Source organism: Sinohyriopsis cumingii, chromosome 15 (genome assembly GCF_028554795.1).
Source record: "Sinohyriopsis cumingii isolate HCF-2022 chromosome 15, ASM2855479v2, whole genome shotgun sequence".
Classification (NCBI taxonomy): domain Eukaryota; kingdom Metazoa; phylum Mollusca; class Bivalvia; order Unionida; family Unionidae; genus Sinohyriopsis; species Sinohyriopsis cumingii.
This window is the reverse complement of record NC_142975.1, coordinates 125,182,393-125,203,145: the sequence shown is the minus strand read 5'-3', so window position 1 is coordinate 125,203,145 and position 20,753 is coordinate 125,182,393. Positions and strand designations below refer to the sequence as shown.

Below are 20,753 nucleotides of genomic sequence, written 5' to 3'. Positions count from 1 at the left end.
TGAACATGGTCGGGTTCACATAAGGGTAATATTAAAAAGAACATGGTATAAAAATTGGTCAAATAAAAGTCAACATGGTATAAAAAGAGATCAAATTAAAGTCAACATGGAATAAAAAGAGGTTATATCAAAGTCAAGATTTTTAAAAAAAGAGGTCATATTAAAAAGCCAACATAGTATAAAATAGGGGTCATATTAAAGTCAGCATGGTATAAAAAGGGATCATATTAAAGTCAACATATAAAACGGGGTCATATTAAAGTCAACATGATATAAAAAAGGGGTCACAGTAAAGTCAACAATGGTATAAAATAGGGGTCATAATAAAGTCAACATGGTATGTAAAAGGTCATATTCATGTTAACATGGTATAAAACAGGGTTCATATTAAAGTCAACATGGTATAAAAAGGGGTCACATTAAAGTCATTTTGGAAAAGGGGTCATATTAAAGTCAATATGGTATGAAAAAGAGGTCATATTAAAGTCAATAAGGTTTAAGAAAGGGGTCTTATTAAAGTCGACATGGTATATAATAGGTGTTATATTAAAGTCAGCAATGCTTATATGTACATTCTTTCTGTCAGGAGTAGTTGTAGTCAATCCCACAAACCATTACCAATCCCCACCCCTAATCATCTTCCCTCAGAAAAATTAGTTTCACTATAGTTTCCCATTTGGTCTGTTATTCATGTTTTGATGTTGTTACACAACTATGGAGTTTACCAAAAATGCTTAAAATATGAAACAATCCTTTCTTTCTTAAACGTCAGTAGTGCTGATGCAGTTTTGTATCAATAAGATATACACAGGCCTATTGACATGACTTTTTTAATAGATTTATTTACGCTGTAGGGGTCAAGAGTTTGCAGTTATCGGTATATAATCCAATCTGGTGAAGGAATTAGTTCATTTTAATTTCTGTCATTTTTAAAATGACAATTATTTGCTTGGAATCCCTCTTTACTCATGAAATCTAAACTTTATACTCAAAGATTTGGTCGAGGCAAGGAAGTAGTGCCCAGGATTATGGCCATGTTAGAGGTTGCATTGTACTGCATACCAAAGCCACAAGGCCACTTCACACCTACTGCAGTGTACATCTCCATGTATCCATTGGTGCCTGTGTATGGGTTTCAGTAACCAAAAGTCATTATCACATATAAATATGAGTTTCTTTTGGAAAAGCAGAAGATCACATTGTTTGCTTTGGTCATTTTACAGTCAGTCAAAAACCAGTCCCTTCTGGATATGTCAGGTATTTGATAAATTCCAGTGACCTGCAATCAACATATCAAAATCTAATCATTCAATTGGCAACATGTCCATGTGATTTTGCTTGTGAACAAATCAGTTCTAAATATATTTTTAGATTGCCCCCTGCATTTAACTATTTTTAGTATGACCTGGCTGGAAATTGGGCGTTGAGTGTCAATAAATGCCAAGCAGACAAAGAAAACAGGACTGATTTTATACCCGTAGCAATATCTCCAAGTATCTGAATCCTACTTAAATTCACTGAATGAATATTCAAACTGGAAAATCTGGTATTTATTTCAGCTTGAGACAATACTGACTTTGCTAGTGAATAAGCATAATGTATTCTTTCACAACAGTAAATCTGTGCAACAGACTTTGATTCATGGGTGAATGTGCCTTATTATTATCCTCAACCAAGAAACAAATCACCTGAAATGTTTCATTGTTACAAGTCAAAGTAATCTAAGTTGTCCCAGTTGGTCTCTTAAGTTACTTCAATTGTCTCTGAGCATACAAAGGAAACTTGTGTTGTTTGATCAAGCCGAAATATACACCATGTTTTTTTCCTAACTGTTACAAGAATAATCAATATCATATAAGCCCAGGCAAACAATTTGTAAGTCACCCTTGGTAGAAACCTAATTTCCAACAATACATGAATTTAATACAGGTCTGGTGTGAATTCCATTCTACATTTGATAAAATACTTCTGTTTGAGCTTAAGTTGTACAGGGCATTCCTGCACATTCAATATAACTTGTGTTCTAGTTTTCTGTTATCAATAATTCCATAATCCAAAATTTGGCAGTATCAGATCAAAGGCCTTTATTGTTTCCCTACAATGAATGATAATGATGTGGCATCACCGACATCTTCTGTCTTCCCACACATCTAAATAAAATGTCCAAGATTCAAGATTCTTTAACTGATAATCTAGGCCATCCGCCCATAATATAATAATATACACAAAGACAAAATCTATCACATGAAGTGCACACACACACACACACAGTGCATAAAGACAATTTTTTTTATGACAAAGGCATAGAGATGGTGACTTTAAACATCACAAACCATGAATCAAATTTTGCAACCTCAAACGACATTTGTCCAAAAGGAACCTAAGTATCTACCATTGTTTTTGTCACACAATAATACAACTGCTATACTTAAAATATGAATATAAATAAACAAAAAAATTTAAACAGATGAGTGTGTGTGATTTGGATTTTTAATGTAGCTTTAATATATCAATTTTTCAGTGATATTGCTACAATGTCTGCAGTATAGTAGTTTGCAGCAGCTAGTACTGGGGCATCATGCCTTAGACATGTAGCATGATGATGTCCCACCCAGTCACATTATCCTGACACCAGGCCAGCCATCCTAAAATTAACCTCTTAATGCTGAGCACCTAATGAGGCAGCTGTTAGCACAAGTTTTACTTGTCTTTTGTATGACTCAGCCTGGGTTTGAACCTGGGAACTCCTGCATCATAGGCAGATACTCTAACCACATAGGCCACTGGAGCAGTCCTTAAACTGACTTGTGCGTTTATTAAGATCATAAAAAAGTTCACATAGAGCAGTGTTTTCCTCAGATCCTGATATCAACCATTGTCAAAGTGCTCTGTCATGGTACTCCTTACACACTTGATCGACAGTGATTGGCAGTGATGATGTTCCTCCTTACACACTTGATCGACAGTGATGATGTCCCTTCTTACACACTTAATCAACAGTGATTGGCAGTGATGATGTTCCTCCTTACACAACACTTTTTTCAGCAGTGGTGATGCTCATTACCATCTTAAGCATAGCATCATTAGCATCTGGAGTAAGTCTTGCTTATACAGTTTCTCTTTACATGTTTGACATTACTCATAGGTTATGCTTAATATGCTAAACAAGTGCTGTATTACTCATTCAAGTGTTTGTGCCAAAATCATTTTTGGGTCAGTCTTTCAATTTCATCTCAACTCTGCCAAATGGTGGCCAATTTCCAATCAGCGAGTCAAAAGCCATCAGCCTCATTGACCACATCTGATACCTTATTTACTTATAATACCTCAAAAGACATCCAGTGTTTGGCTTAAATCTCCACATCCACATAGCAACAATAAGGTAATCAATTACCAGCTTGTAGTGTACATGTCAGCTTTAATCAGATTACTCAGTCATGCATCAATGCATCATTGCACACATTGCAAGTAGAATAGTTCTGGCTGGTTTCTGCTTTTCTTTTCCATTTTGTACAAAAAGAAAAATCTTTTAATTTTCAAAAGGTGTCGATTTAAAGAATAAAATGGTATATGTGTTAGAAGACCTTAAAAATAGTATTTTTGTCCTACCACTGCTAGAATCACATGTATGTTCAAGAAAGTAATCAGTAATGACAGAGAACCCAGGCAATGTTTCCATTCATACATCACAACTCTGAGAATAGAAGATAACAAAAGAATTCTGTCTTGATATAAAGCCATACATTTTTTCAGGATTAATAAACAAACCAATTTTTCTCCTGATAATGTTTACAAATGACAAATATTCAACTTCAACAAATGACAAATTACTGCAGCAACAAAAATCTCAAAAAATGACATGAAGTAGTCACACCATCATGTCTACTAGTTTCTATGAAAACTTTATGACTAGAACATCTGAATCTCAAAAGAACATTATGGTAATCACACTTCACAACAATTAAATAGTGTTGTATAATTCTGATGAATGATGTTTTATAATTCTGATGAAGTTATAAGTATAACAATAAATTTCTCACAAGTGATACCCATCCATCATGTCTGTTATCTAAATTAAATGTAATACGTGCACAGCTATTGATATGTACATATGATGAGAATCCAAGCTCCAATAGTCTTGACAACTTGGAAAGTGGTTTGATAGATTTACATATACAGAGGAGCCTCGTTAATCCGGTCTCCGTTTATCCAGAAACCTCGCTATCCTGACATAATTCAATGGGAATGGAATTCCTAAACGTTAACTGGCTCCGTTAATCAAGAAATCTGAGTTCCAGATCTGGAAATCAAAATCAGGGATCAAAGTGTAAAATTACTTTAAAACTTGTATCGATAATCTGGAAATAATCTGTCCAAAAATAAGAAAATTAGAAAAATCAGATACGAAAATACAGTCAGTCGGATAATACAGATTCACCTACGCAAATTTGGAGGTGTGTCAATGTATCAATCTCTGTTTGGTCAAATTATAGTGGGATGTTAAAAGTTATTAATTGATCACGTCATCATGTGTGTGGAAAAACCAAGTAGTGTGACGATATTGTAACCAGCAATTGTATAAACAATGTCTGTTTTAGCTAGTTGCCGATGGGGGTGTTAATAATTAAATAAACACACTGGGATCAAATCGTCCCCGCTTTTTTGATATAACATATGGTTAATAAATTAAGTGTGTCATTAAGCCTGTTTGTTGTTTACCATTTGTATATAACAATCACAGTTTATTGATGGCTGTACAAGTACAGTTGACTGATTTAAGATGTGGACAGTATAGGGCTTCATTTCAGAATAAAATGGGAACGTCGATTATCAGCTCATTAGTAGCCATAACAGATGTAAAATATGATTTATAAAAATGACTGCATTTTATTAGTTTGTATTCAATGTACTTTTAACATATATTATGGCGACACCATCAAGCAAAAGTAGACAAGTAGAGATACCGGCCAGCATAAAAAAGATTTGCCAGCATAAAGACCACCCAAAAGTCAATAGATGTATTCATTTATTTCAACCATTATTGAATATACAGTACATTTACAACTAGCATATACATGTACTTGTATATGGTATGATGACATCGTAAAATAAAAATGTCCATGATTCAATTATCCAGAAAACACATTAATCTGGACATATTAACTGGGATCAAAGGTGTCTGGATTGAACGAGGTTCCTCTGTATAAACTAATTAGCCTTTTTCATTAAAAGTCAATGGAGAAAAAAAATATATGCACAAAGAAAAGAACTTGAATTACTTTCAAACACACTACATTACATCACTGCAGAAATAATACTGGGGTAATTCATATTACAATAATTCTTTCTTATGAAGATAAAGGATAATCTACAGTAAACAAATTCCATAATGTATCCATTGTAACTGTGTATGTGTGCAAGAAAGTCTTTATGAGAAGGTAATATGATACTTCTGAGAGAATGTTATGATCCATCAAAAGTTAGCTGGTGACCCTATTTTTTAAGCTGAGATGCTAATATTCTTGCTTTTGCCATCAGTTGCAATTTTAGTTTTAAAAATATGTATAAATTTAAAAACACTCATGCAGGAAATGTATAACTTGTATCTATTCCTTAATTATAATAGTCCATGTAGCATATGTTAATCATGAGAAACTTAAGTTACTAATAGCTATTATTTTAGATGTCTTCAAACTTCATTACTGTGATTACATTAGTTTATTTTACCAATAAAATTATTCCTCATCATTGCTGATCAATGCAACAATAGATCCATGGGGAAAAAGACAGGATTTGTATACTTATAACTTACAACACTTAAGCTGACTAAAAATGTTTTCCACCAGCAAGAGCAGGAGTAGTTATCCATAAAAAAAGAGTCCCCTGAAGGGAATAATGCTCTTCTGGCTGAAAGGAATTTCCAGAAATAGGACAAGTTACAAATTCCCCATGATGCTATAAATAGAATTTACACACATAACTTCACATGAACTGCCATAGTGCTTGTAGGCAAAGAGAAAAAAAATTAGAATGTACACGTGAAACTTATGCTGACCTATACCTTATACTCTGAACTGTCACTCGGATCATATCAATGTGTACAAAATAGTAAGGTTATTTTGCCCCAAGAACATCGTCTTCAATTAGCTGTACATCTACTTATTGAAATTTTAGCAACCATTTTTATAACATTTGTCCACAAGATTTAAGACACTGCCCACATGGGGCTGTTTTTAATCACGAGGCCATAACGCCGTCTCATTCATAATCCAAACCCAAGATGACTATTTTAAATGCTGAATGCTGAAACTATCTCTGATATTTGTGATCAACAACAAGATTTTCTAGTTGGCCATATTTTAGGTCATACTGCTAGATGGCATAAGAATTCTGGTGAAATCCTGATGTCGATATGTGTTTCAAGTCAGGAGAAGTAGAAATAACAAGATTTAAAGATGGCTGCTGTGGTTGGCTGTCAGAGCAACATCATTTTCATTTAGGACAGACTATACCATGGCATGAATGATGAATTCCACAAGCTCTTCTGGTCTAGGACCAGTAAAGCCAAAAGCATATTAAAATTTAACAAAAGTCATTCAGTCACAATAGCAGGTAACCGTAACTTATATCAAAACTTCACAAAAGTCTTTAAATCACAATAACGGGTAACTACGACTTAAAATAAAACTTCACAAAAGTCATTCAGTCACAATAACTGGTAACCATGACTCACATTAAAGTCATTAAATCACAATAACATGTAAGCCTGACTTATATGAAATCATCATTAAAAAATCAAGTCACAAATGCAGATAATCTTGACTCACATGAAAACAACAAAAAACAGTGAATAACAATAATTGGCAACCTTTACAAATATTAACTAAATATTGATACTGTGATAGACAAAGAAATTCAAACTGTTTTTGGGAGCAAGGCTGCTGTTTTCGGATGAAAGGAAATAATTATTAAAAATAAGTGGAGCTAAAATCAATTTCAACACTCGTAATTTGCAACTTGAGGTATCTTCATGGAACACTGATGCTACATCACACTGCCTGACAAGACCTAAACACAGACTTGATCAACATGTGACAGATGGAGAGAAGATCAAAGGTAACACCATAAGACTCCAACACCGTCATGGAAAAGACTTAGGATGACCGTATCGTCGAATGGAACCCAGTCATTATTTTTCACACAACATTCTTTTCAGAAACTGATGTTGACATGTGTCACAACAATTCTGTCTTGCCAATGTCCAAGTTAATCAACTAGAAAATGATGAATAAATAATTCATCGAAAGAAAAAACAGCCTACTTTTGCAGAGTATTACTATGCTGATCCTGTCTTCTACATTACATTGAACTTGATTTATAACTCTATGAAAAATACAGTTTCTTGAAAGAAATTCCAAAGATTCTAATAAATACTTTTTTATGTAAATACAATAACAGAGGAAACAAAAAGACTAAAGGTCAGATGAAAAACTATGTCACTAAAGTCATGTTATGAAAAAATATTTTGAATTTTCCTGGGTTATTGGAACTGCAGCACATATATTAGCATTTGATTAGTTTGGCATTAAATTCTGGAAGATAAAAACAACTTTTATATACTTTATTATTATTTTATGGCACAAAGCCAGTTTTATTATTTTTCTGTAGAACTTGGTAGGTTATCACCCTGACTCAATTACCTTCTTCGATTTTTGCTTCTGACTCTGGTTTTCTATCCTCTTCCATTGGCTCCCCATTTTCCACTGGTTGCTGTAAGGGGACAGGTGAACTGTTAGGAGTTACCTGCCCCTGAGTAGTTCCCTCTTTGATCTGGTTAGCATTGAGATTATTGGTAATTTCAGCTTCTGCCTGCTGCAGAAACTGAACTATAAGTTGGGTAGGTGAGGGATCTGTCAAAAATAAAAGAAATATATATATATATAGTTATGACTCTATGGTTTTATACTAAGTATCAGAAAAGAACAAACACCAACAAGTTTTGTAAAATTCAACAAATAATGTTCATATTTCCTTAAAATACAAAGCAAAAATCTATTTTTTTTTATTTTACTGTGAAATAAATCCCAAATAGTCCAAAAAATTCTAGCATAATGGGTACGTCCAAAAGTATAAAGGATTCCAAATGAATTCCAGTGGTATTCTGTGAAAAATTCTGATACAGAATGTGATTTACCATCAGTCTGAAATGTGTTGATGTGCTAACAGTTTTGATCTATCATAATGATATAATCTAGAATGCACCTGAATGAATTAATAATTCTGTAATAGTGATTCAGTCAAAAAGTCAATGAGTACTTTGTTAATTCCAACGAATAATTTAAATAAATAAAGTCTCTAAAAACTGAACATAACTAAAAGACTGATTCCACTACAGTTGTTCAGATAGGAATGAATAATTATGACACAAACAACCCTAAGATAAAAACTTAAGACACAATAAGACCAGGATGAGGGTAATTCATATTCATAAACAAATTAACCTGACAGAAACCATGTAGACCATATAATTTCTATGGGGAAAACCAATGTCTTGAATTCAAATCCAAGTAAACATGTTTATCTACAAGTGATAATTATCTTAAAATATAATCTACAACCATAGACAAAAATTAACAATGTAATATGTTGTTTACAAAATGACCCTTACAATCAATAATCATGGAAGAAAATTAAACACAAATATATATACTACATGCAAACATAGCAAAAGAAAAATTAATTATGTTATAGCAATCAACAAACAATGACAACACTGTCAAAGATGCCATGATATAAGTTATAGTTTATGCAAAGAGTATTTTCAATGTAATTTTTACACTTCGGGGAGTTTTTTCAGGTGATTCTCATGGCCAATAATACGTGCCTTCACAAAAAACTAAACTGCAACTCACTCTGCATGTGTATGTGTGTGTGTGATTCGGTGGATTTTTAACATCACTAGGACATCATGTCCCACCCAGTCACATTATTATGACACCAGGCTGACCATTCCTAACACTAACCTCAACATGCTGAGCACCTAGCGAAACAGCTGTTAGTACCATGTTTATAACTCTGGTTTGACTCGGCTGGGGTTTGAACCCGTGACCTCCCGCATTCAAGGCTCACTCTACATGGATTCCAATAAGTTGATTTTGTGGCCAATTGATGGGTTCAGTTCTGTTCTTATTCCCACTCACCCCTGAACAATATCCGTGCACTTGTGAATTTCTTTGGATTTTCACTGACATTTTCAAATCAGAAAATCTGATGCTCTTTAATTTAAAAAAATCGGAGTATTTTTCAGAGAAAAGATGGATGACAATATGCATCTGACAAAGCTTGTGCCTTAAGTCCTGGGGCTACCCGAATGTTGGTTCTGGTCTACCATATGTAATATTCATGTAGCCAAGTGGGCCACTACAACCTATCATGCATTTTTATGCCTAAGCCTTTTAAAAGTATGGAAGATATTGTGATGCAGTAAGTATGAATGGGCATATATATGTGTGCATCATGTAATTAGGCTCATTCCACACACACACACACACACACATAGATATATATATATATATATATATATATATATATATATATATATATATGAGTGTATCACATGTTTGAGAACTGGCACATGTGATATATGATATGCCCACAAGTGTCCACCTGGGATCAACTAGGTCATGTGTCGGGGTCTTTCCCTGTCTATGAGACTTAACCACTGGATCTTAACTTGAAAAGTTCCCCACCTTCTTCCTCCCTCCCTCTCTCTCTCTCTCTCTCTCTACCTTCCATGTTTCCAAACATTTACATGGTGGGGCCCCTGGCAGGGAGGTATAGAAGGTGAAGGGAGAGCTGGGCTCCACCTTTGGTTCTATTGCCTACTTATTTATGCCTCCTAAATGATATTTCTGGTTCTGCCACTGCCTGGTTGGATAAGTACCAGTACTATGCTAATATAATATGTACTAAAATACTATGAAAAGCTCTTTATAGGTAGGTATTAGTATCATAGATAAAAACTCCATAAATATCATATCTTCATGTCATCTGGTGCATTATTATTGCTATTTCAGCATTTAATCTTTAAGTGTGAATTCCAAATCTGATGGACCATGTAAATGGCACACTTGATATTACTGTTCATATAACAAAAACCTATTTCAGTTGATTGGGCTTTGCACAAGGTAGATTTCAAAAGAACCAACTATCTGTTTAACAACTGTTTGTCTGTCCACACCTCCCATTAGCTGAGATAAGTATACTAAAGAACAATCATCTATCATATCTTGACCAAAACTGTCAAGTGTTCTTTTCAACATGCATAATTCACATTATAGGCCTTTCACACTGCATATTCCAAATGTATAGTATAAAAGCTCCAAGGTAATTTGGAAGATTCATAAAAGTTATTAGCACCCTAGGAGAACATATTAAAGTGTAATAGCCAGTGTTACTGGAAACCAGAAAGAGAGATCTAAAATCCTAGAGTAACATACTAAAATGGAATAGCCAGTGTTACTGGAAACCAGAAATATAGATATATAATCCAAAATTAACATACTAAAATGGAATAGCCAGTGTTATTGGAAACCAGAAATATAGCTCTAAAATCCTAGATTAACATAATAAAATGGAATAGCCACTGTTATTGGAAACCAGAAATATAGCTCTAAAATCCTAGATTAACATAATAAAATGGAATAGCCAGTGTTATTGGAAACCAGAAATATAGATCTAAAATCCTAGATTAACATACTAAAATGGAATAGCCAGTGCTATTGGAAACCAGAAATATTGATATACAATCCAAGATTAACATAATAAAATGGAATAGCCAGTGTTATTGGAAACCAGAAATATTGATCTAAAATCCTAGATTAACATAATAAAATGGAATAGCCAGTGTTATTGGAAACCAGAAATATAGATCCAAAATCCTAGATTAACATAATAAAATGGAATAGCCAGTGTTATTGGAAACCAGAAAATTAGATCTAAAATCCTAGATTAACATACTAAAATGGAATAGCCAGTGCTATTGGAAACCAGAAATATTGATATACAATCCAAGATTAACATAATAAAATGGAATAGCCAGTGTTATTGGAAACCAGAAATATAGATCTAAAATCCTAGATTAACATAATAAAATGGAATAGCCAGTGTTATTGGAAACTAAATGATATAATTACTATCCCAAGACCTAGAATTATACATAAATTTCTTTACAGCCAGAAGTATTAGTATACTAATAAATTTATTAGTCCTGCAGAATCTTCACTAGTCCGTCCCTCAAAATGCTGACTGGCAACAAACTGAAATTGACTAGCCATCAGACTATTGAAATTATGAACATTACTTGTCTGTGAGGAACTTTGCCTAACACTGGACTATCAGACTACAAGCCCTGATACTTGTCTGTGAAGAACTTTGCCTAACACTGGACTATCAGACTACAAGACCTGATACTTGTCTGTGAGGAAATCAGACTACAAGCCCTGATACTTGGATAACATAATGGAGTAATAGCCAGTTCAACTGGAAGCAGAGAGATCTATCAGCATCCCATAATAGTATCCTGGAGTAATAGCCAGTACTATTTGAAACCAGAAAGATCTATTAGCATCTTAGAATAACACTGATGAGTAATAGCCAATGCTACTGGAAACCAGAAAGATTATCTATTAGCATCTAAGAATAGCACTATGAAGTGTAATAGCCAGTGCTATTGGAAACCAGAAAAACTGATCTATTAGCATCTTAGAATAATGCTCTGAAGAGAAATAGCCAGTGCTATTGGAAACCAGAAAGCTAGAAATATTAGCATCTAATGATAATACTCCAGAGCTATAGCCAGTGGTACTAGAAGTCAGAAAGTTTGGAGACTGAGATGGTGAGATGCTAACTCACTAATAAAACAATAAAGTACTGTACTCCAAAACATTAACTGCCTAAACTGGACACACTGAGACCAAAACTGATGGCTGTTATACAGGTGTACCAGTATAATGAAGTATGATTACAGTATTTAATTCACTGATTTATAATTTCTAACAAGATTGTTACACACAGTCCCTAACAAAGTCATCTTGTCTTTCAAACCATACAAGGGTTTTCAGTGTTAACAAGGAGCCTGCTCGCTGTCATTTTCCAAATGCTGGAAAGGCCCATTTTCATTGAAGGGGTGGATGCAAGGTGATATTTTGCTACAAGGGATTTATTTTAAGTTAAATTCTACTGTATGGTTACAAACTGTGATGACAAACCAAACAAGGGATACTGTTTTCCATTTTACGATTTCTGTCTTAATAAAGACATAGAAAACAGATCCACCAAATGCAGTGTGTCAAATCAGATGTCTGAGTAGGTCATTTTGATCATTTTGTTTTCCAAGCAAAGAAAAATCAAGTCATCACAAATCATTTTAAATGCTGATAAGAAATGATTTAGTCATACCATTTAGGTGATAAGAAGGGGAGAGTGTAAGAGGGAGACAGAAAGAGACAAGAAGAAAAATATCGAGAACACAAAGTCCCTTTAGGGTACAGAAATTTGAACTGTAAAATCATACCTTCATTAAACCTTTGCTTATAAGATTAATTATAAATTTATGATCGAAAAATAAGATCAACTAATCAAGTAGAACACAACAAGATGTCATGTTAGGAGATGTGGGGCTGCACTTAAAATTGGTGGGGTCCCCCATTTACCTTTTCAAAGAACTGCAATGTATTTTCTGAAAAGTTATTATCAATAATTTTGATTACAACTGAACGGAAATCATGAAACATAGACTTGAAGAAACATTTAACTTTTGCTATCTAGCTCAACCATGAAATGTGAAACCAACTCATTCAACTATGCAAAAGAAAAGTGCAAGATAATCACAATTAGCCATACATGTAAATGGGTTCATAGTTATGAGCATTACTTTGTATTCCTGTATATCCATTACGGAACACTGTATGTTATCATATATTTACCAACCAAATTACTGAAGAAATAACATATTATAAACAAACCAGTGGACATAAAATCAGAGCCTAACCTTTAAATTAAAATTTAGAAGGAATTGCTTTCCTCCATTCTACAAATAGGGGAATTTTTTATATAAATGGAGAGATTCAAACTGTAAAACATCATAAATGTGCATGCCATTTTAAACATGGGAATTTGTTTTACATTCAATTTAAAAGAATATGGGAATATTTATACATCCATTTTCACAGACCTGATTAAACTTTAAATTGTGGAAGATTCTTCTGTTTACATTCAATTTAAATTCCTGGAGGGCTTTGGAATGGTCATAGTCTTTCAGTTATGTGGAGACAAGTATTCATCTATTAAAAAAAAGTTCTTATGCTCCAAAGCAAACTGGGACAGACAGACAGACAGACAAACATCCACCTAATTATTTACTAAACATTATTATACACTATTTGCATGCATTTGGTTGATTTTTTAAGAGAGATTTACAGCAAAAATACACCTACACATGAGAAGTCATTGTAACTGTCTCAAATTGTGCTGTGTATTCGCATATCTGAGGAAGGCTCACTTGACTATGATTTGTATACTTTATTTACCACGGAGAAAATGGTAATTAATTAAGGTAATTCCATGCATGTGGAGCTGAAGATTAGCCGTAGTCCACCAGCCCAAGGATACTAAATTTCCTTCTGTAATTGTAGCTTTAATAATTTCACTAATACAATGGTTAGTAAAGTTTCAGTTGTCAGCAGTCAGCTGGTGAAAACAACACTAGTGAAAATTCAGCAGGACTAGTAAATTTCTCACTTTAATAGTTCTGTTAAATACTATGGTTATATATAATACTTTTGGATATCAATTATTTTGCTTTTTCTACAGTTCAACTTAAACTTTAATAGTGATATCAATCAGTTGGAGATATACCGACTACCAAGGCCAAACATCGTGCCTGTATACAGAGTTTGCAAACTACTGATGAAAAGAAAGAAAACACCCAAAACAAACTTGCACATGTAACACAAAATTTCATTATGGCTTCGTTTAAGTGCTGGATGGCAGATTTAATGGAACTGTAATTGTCTCAGTTCTCAATGTTATTTATTTACACATCTATGTGATGCATACCAAGTGTTTTCCCTATGACTTTGAAATTGGGGGTCCAATGGACCCCATTAGGTCAAAAGCACATGTTTGACAGTCAAATGGAGAAAAGGTAATTTGTAAGCATGTATGAACTTTCAAAGAAAATAATAAAACACATGAATACCTATTTTTTATTGCCTTTTGCAGCCACATGAACTCTGGAGAAATGTTTTGCCATTTGTTTGACACAATACAGACTATTTGCATACCATATCTCATTTTTATAGCTACTTTCCCCTGCAGTGTTGACATTTTCAATAGCTTTCTTCAAGTGTGACTGCAAATGAAGCCATTTCGGACAATCAGTATGAGATTTTAAATTCTGAGCTATGGTGAATTAACATTGAATTTCTAAACTTTGTAGATCTGATTGTAAATGGGTTCGAGTGAACAGAATTTACACACACATCTCACTCCACTCATGTCATGATACAGTAACCATGAGTAATAACTGATCCCTAAATCTTGTGTGGTCATTATACAGTAAACATGAGTACTAACTGATAATTAAATCTTGTGTAATCATTATAGAATAAATATGAGTAATAATTGATCCCTAAATCTTGCATGGTCAGTATACAGTAAACATGAGTAACAACTGATCCCTAAATCTTGTGTAGTCATTATAGAATAACTATGAGTAATAACTGATCCCTAAATCTTGTTTGGTCATTATACAGTAACCATGAGTAATAATTGATCCCTAAATCTTGTGTAGTCATTACAGAATAACTATGAGTAATAACTGATCCCTAAATCTTGTGCAGTCAGTATACAGTAAACATGAGTAACAGCTGATCCCAACATCTTGCGAGTCATTATACAGTAAACACGAGTAATAATTGATCCCTAAATCTTGTGTGGTCAGTATACAGTAACCATGAGTAATAACTGATCCCTAAATCTTGTGTAGTCATTACAGAATAACTATGAGTAATAACTGATCCCTAAATCTTGTGCAGTCAGTATACAGTAAACATGAGTAACAGCTGATCCCAACATCTTGGGAGTCATTATACAGTAAACACGAGTAATAATTGATCCCTAAATCTTGTGTGGTCAGTATACAGTAACCATGAGTAATAATTGATGACTAAATCTTGTGTAGTCATTATACAGTAAACATGAGTAATAACTGATTCATAAATCTTGTGAGGCCTTTATATAGTAACCATGAGTAATAATTGATCCCTAAATTTTGTGTGTTCATTAATACAGTAACCATGAGTAATAACTGATAACTAAATCTTGTGTAGTCATTATACAGTAACCATGAGAAATGACTGATCCCTAGATCTTGTGTGGTCAGTATACAGTAAACATGAGTAACAACTGATCCCAACATCTTGTTGTTTTGTTGTTGTAGGGTTTAACGCCATTTTTCAGCATATGGCGGCCAGTATTAATGGTGGAGGAAGAACCCGGGAAAACCCCAGAAAGAACCACTGACCTACGAGAAGCTACTGGCAAGCCTTCTCCAGGGATCGTCCTGGGCTTTGCCAATGTCGCAAATTGCGATTTTTTTTCCTTATTGGCGACAAAAATATCCCATCTGGCGATTTTTTGGGCGACAGACTTTTTGGTTATTTAATTTGTACATACAATCATAGATTTGGACTGCATAAATTAAAAGGGAGAATGAAAGGAAGCCACAAACCTGACTAAGCAATGCATTGGAATCAATCTGTTACACAAACAATCCTTTGTTCGTATTGACAACCCCATCTTTACAGTGCATTGTTACATCATAATCTGCTTATGCTGACATCTGGGCTGAGTATGCTGTGATACAGTCAATCATGCTACCGAACTATACCTACAACTGACCGACTTCTGAAGATGCGAATAGAACAGATACAATTAACTGAATGGCTAAATCTTCTGTTGTTTTTTTTTTTTTTTTTTTTTTTTTTTTACATATACCAGTACAATAGTTTTGCTGAACCTTCATAGAAAACTGATAACCTTTGAAGTACCGACTACTGTGTATAAATACAAAGCAAATGGAAAAATCTCAATCACAATTATGTCTGTCGCCAATGCAGCATTTTACTCATTGATCTTTTCCTTTTGCCATCAATCCGTGTTACGGCTGCTGAGACTTAAACTCCGAAACAAGAAATAGCACAAAACAAAAACAACAACCAGTTTTGCATAATTAATAATAATTATTTATTTCTCAAAATACAAGAGTGAAAGAATCTCTAAATTGGGTGTGAATTTATGCTTATATATACGGTCCAATATTGCCAGGTGTTGATTCGTGTAAGTTTCATTCGTGGGAATGTAGATCCTATTTTGTTTGTCGAGAAAATTTATACAGCATTCAGTGATCATTCTTGGGATTTAGGAAGCAATTCACTACAAGCTTTGTTAAGCTAGCCATAAGGGGGGGGGCTGCTGATAGACTACTGGTGTCACCTGTCAGTGCTGTGGACTGTGAACGTGGATTCAGTAAGATGAACCTCATAAAAACTGACATCAGAAATAAACTCTGCATCTCATCTCTCGAGAATTTCATGAGAATCAGCATGTACAGATGTGAAAAATTAGACTTTGAAACTGCATTCAACAAGTGGGCAGCCCTAAAATTGCGACGGATCTTCATGTAACACTTTGTAACATTTTGTTAATGCTTGCTGTAATTAAAGAATTAAGTAACCCATCTTTTGTAATTTTCATTGCCTGTTACATTAATAGACTAAATTAACACTTGGAAAAATGTACACTACTTGTTCTGGCGACACTTTTTGAAAATTGGCGACAAAATATTGAGGTTGGCGATTTTTTTGGCGACAGCTTTTTAAAAGCTAGGACCATCCCTGTTTCTCACATACCCACATAGGCTGAATCTGAGACTTGAACCCACGCAGACAGAGGTGAGATGGCAGTGATCCATAACGGAAAGCGCTTTAGACCACTCGGGGCCCCCCCAACATCTTGTGAGTCATTATACAGTAAACATGAGTAACAACTGATCCCTAAATCTTGTGTGGTCATTATATAGTTACCATGAGTAATAACTGATCCAAAAAAAATTTGAGTTATTAAACATTAACCATGTCCCTAAATCCTGATTGCAATGATCACTGGATTTAACAACAATCATCTCTGCCTCAATGGGTGCTTGCATTCGAGTCGTGGCAACTGTAACAACCTTCACTAGTATTTGACAATTGGAACAATCTCACCAAAGTTTCTTACTAACTGCTTATGAATATAATAATGATGCATTTTAGTTACCAAAATGAAGTCTTCAACGAATTTGATATTTCAAGCATCTAATATGTCAAGACTAAGAACATAAGCGAATACAATGATGTAAAACCTTGGTGGAAATAAATGATGAACTGTTGCATCCATTAGGGTCACTGGACAATTTTATATATGAATGAAGTATGATTTCTGCAAAACTAGACTGCCCAAAAATCCTTAGTCAGTGATCTATAACAAATTGTTCATTTTTGCGAATTTAGTTATACATCCTAGTGAGCAAAAACTTGATTGCACCAAATATTCTCACTTTCTGTGATTTGAAAAAGTTCAGATGTGCACTTGAAGACAACTAAACATGTATGCTTCCATATAACTCGAGTACTGAAGTTTTCCAATGGGAAAAATGATTGCACATGTACACATATCCAGGCACACCTGAAAATACTCCGTTGTTTAAAATGATGTAACATATATGTAATTCTTGAAAAGAGAACATACAGAAATCAATGTTTTAGCTATAAATCAACCTTTGATAAGATTTGAAAGACAAAATTCAAAGAAGGGTGTGTGTGATTTGGACTTAGCTTTAATAATTTTTCAGTCATATCGCTACAATGTCTGCAGTGTGGCAGTTTATAGTGATGTCTAGCACTGGGGCATCATGCTGCAGACATGTAGCATGATGTCCCACTAAGTCAAATTATCCTGACACCAGGCCCAACAGTCCTAACACTAACCTCTTAATGCTAAGCACCAAGCGAGGCAGCTGTTAGTATCATTTTTTAAGTCTTTGGTATGACTCTGCCGGGGATCGAACCCATAACCTTCCACATTTGAGGCGGACGCTAACCACTAGGCCACCAGAACGGTTTCCAAAGAGAGGAATCAGGAATAGAATTAATTCATTAATAGTGGGCAATGACTATTAAAGGTGACTGAGTGAGATCTCACAATGGACAATTCTATATTGCCTTTATATAAATCATAGTTATTTTTGATGAAAAATCTGGCAACTGTATGGGAAATCTATTTCAAACTTAAAAGTTCAAGCCATATAATTTCTCCATGTGATATGAACTGTATAAAGAGTGATTAAACATACATGTACCCTGATTACACCAGTATTCATTGCAATATTTGTACATGACCGCGCCAGGAAATATACCTATCAAAATCATTATTCACGTACATGTACATATTTAGGCTAGACCAACCAAGAAGGGTTGACCAGTGCAAACTGGACTGAAGGTCATGATTTCATAACGAAAGTGCCAGATTTTTTCTTTACTTAATTTAATGTTTGGTTGCCTTTATAAATTTTTAATGAAAAAATTTTCATTGTGAACTTTTATGATGACACAAAAAGTACACACAACTCAACAATCAAGAATGACTGTACTTTGGTAAGACTATATTAATATTAAATTTCAGAACAACAATACACAGTTTCAAAGTGCGCATGCATACACTGTAGAGTTATGCAAGAGTCGTTCTTGAATTACAAGTAAAAAATGGTGTTATCATATGCTGTGAAGCTTTAACTGTAGGAAGTCAAGACATATTTGATTAAGCAAATAAAAAAATAATACAAAACTGTGTTTCCAGTTGGCGGAATATTCCTGTTTCTCACTGCAGACCCATGACTTTTTCCCCAATGGTATAAAATTTGTCTTTAAAAAAAAATCACATTGCCAAATTGATTTATGTATCTATAGTCTGATATAGTTTGTAGACCCCTACAGATTTCAATAACTAAAATGTTTAATGTAATAAAAGGTGCACAGAACTAAGTGAACTGAATCACTGATTTATAATTTCTAACCTGACTGTGACCAGAATGGCACTAATACTGGCATTCCCCTGCACCTTTCATGCTCAACGGACTTTCCAAAAAAATGGGTTGGTATAGTCAGACTATAATTGAGCCAGTTTTTTCCAGTACTTTGAAGTGCTGGAAATATTATTTGATTTATAATGTTTATTTTTTTTAAAAAGCCTAACCTAATTTTAAAATGAGTGAAACAGGAAACATACATCACAGCCTTTTTCAATCAAAAACAATATTTTATTTCAGAAGCCATTTTTTAAATACTAATTTGTGTCTAAATAGCTTTTCTAACTAGTATTTAAAACCGAATTAAAAATGACTTTCATAACCATGAAATTGTTTGGTTTCATTTAGAACTAACTGCAAGATCACAAGTTAACTTCTTGTCTACTGGCATTTTATACAGACCCTGGAAAAGTTACTCGTACATCCGGGCTGTACTAAGCAGATAGCGGCGCTGATGAAACTGTTTATTGGTGTATTAATATTTAATATCAACAAAGGTGCCTACATGACTGTACACGTTGGGAAAAACTTGCTCCATACAAAAGCCACATTAAATTTTGCAAATATTCACGTCACTAAACCATAATAACGATATAATAACGATCAAGAAGCTCTATATCCAACACATATTGCACATTAACGTCCTCTGACCAGTTGCATTACCTGGGTTCTCTTGCGACAGGTGCTGTTCCAGTAGCTGGTCATTCAAAATGAATTCGAACCAAGAGACCGAAGGGACGGTCACAGGCCCTGGTCCCATCGGGGTCCGGGGTAAGAATTCTGTCATTATTCTTTCAACACTTGTCAGGGAAAGTGGTATTTGTGAATCAACTGCTGGTTTGTAAGAACAGTGCCGTCGTCAGGATCAACTTACACCGGTATCCGTGACTGTCTTGATTATAAGTTATTTAAATTTCTCTTCGTCATGTCTGTTTTATGCCTTACATTTAAATATAGTACACATGCAAAACTGAATAGACTTCCCTATCTTTCAAGCATTATTTTATTCCCTTTATCCTGCAGGAATTGTTTTTCCCTGCTCGGCGCAAAGAGCAGAGTTGCAGCTAACCGGTGTAAGCATAAATTGTAAGCTGATAAATTTTACTCCATGAGAGTTAAACGTAATGGTTATCTTGAGTCGTTCGCCAAAAAAAAAAAAAAAAAAAGAAAAGAAAAGAAAAGAAAATACAAAAGGAAGATGGTAGTGTCAGAGGGTTTAACATGAGAGTAAGAGAATGTTATATAACAATGTAATTTTGCACAGCAACATTTTTAAAGAAATCTATTAGCATTGTCAAACGCTAGTCGCTTTTAATATATTAGAAAATGATCATTGATGTTTTGAAATTGCAGTTTATTTTTAAAATTTGTTATAACTGAAATTTCTAAAAACAAGACAAAAAATACAAATGTTATTTTTCTTATTCAGTATTACGCACGCAAATGCTACCATTTGTAATATTTTACTTTCATGTGTTCAATGCAGAATATTTTGACTCAATTGCCAGACAGTCCAGTTTCGCATCATGCCATTTTTGGAATTAGAGCAGCAAATAAACATATGCAT

General features: G+C 34.1%; 1 protein-coding gene across 4 annotated transcripts in view; it reads right to left on the bottom strand.

Moving 5' to 3' along the window:
- Window positions 1-20,241, bottom strand: part of LOC149782692 (integrator complex subunit 8-like) — a 90,996-nt gene extending 70,755 nt beyond the window's left edge. For all 4 annotated transcript variants that reach the window (XR_016414423.1, XR_016414424.1, XR_016414425.1 and 1 more), the window contains exons 1-2: window positions 19,850-20,241; window positions 7,701-7,910 (exon numbers count right to left, since the gene is read on the bottom strand). Coding sequence is in view for 1 of the 4 variants with exons in the window: in XM_089934184.1 (XP_089790310.1) it covers window positions 7,701-7,910; window positions 19,850-19,973 (334 nt within the window). In the remaining 3 variants the exon portion in view is untranslated. The remainder of the gene's footprint in view (window positions 1-7,700; window positions 7,911-19,849) is intronic.
- Window positions 20,242-20,753: the final 512 nt, after the last annotated feature.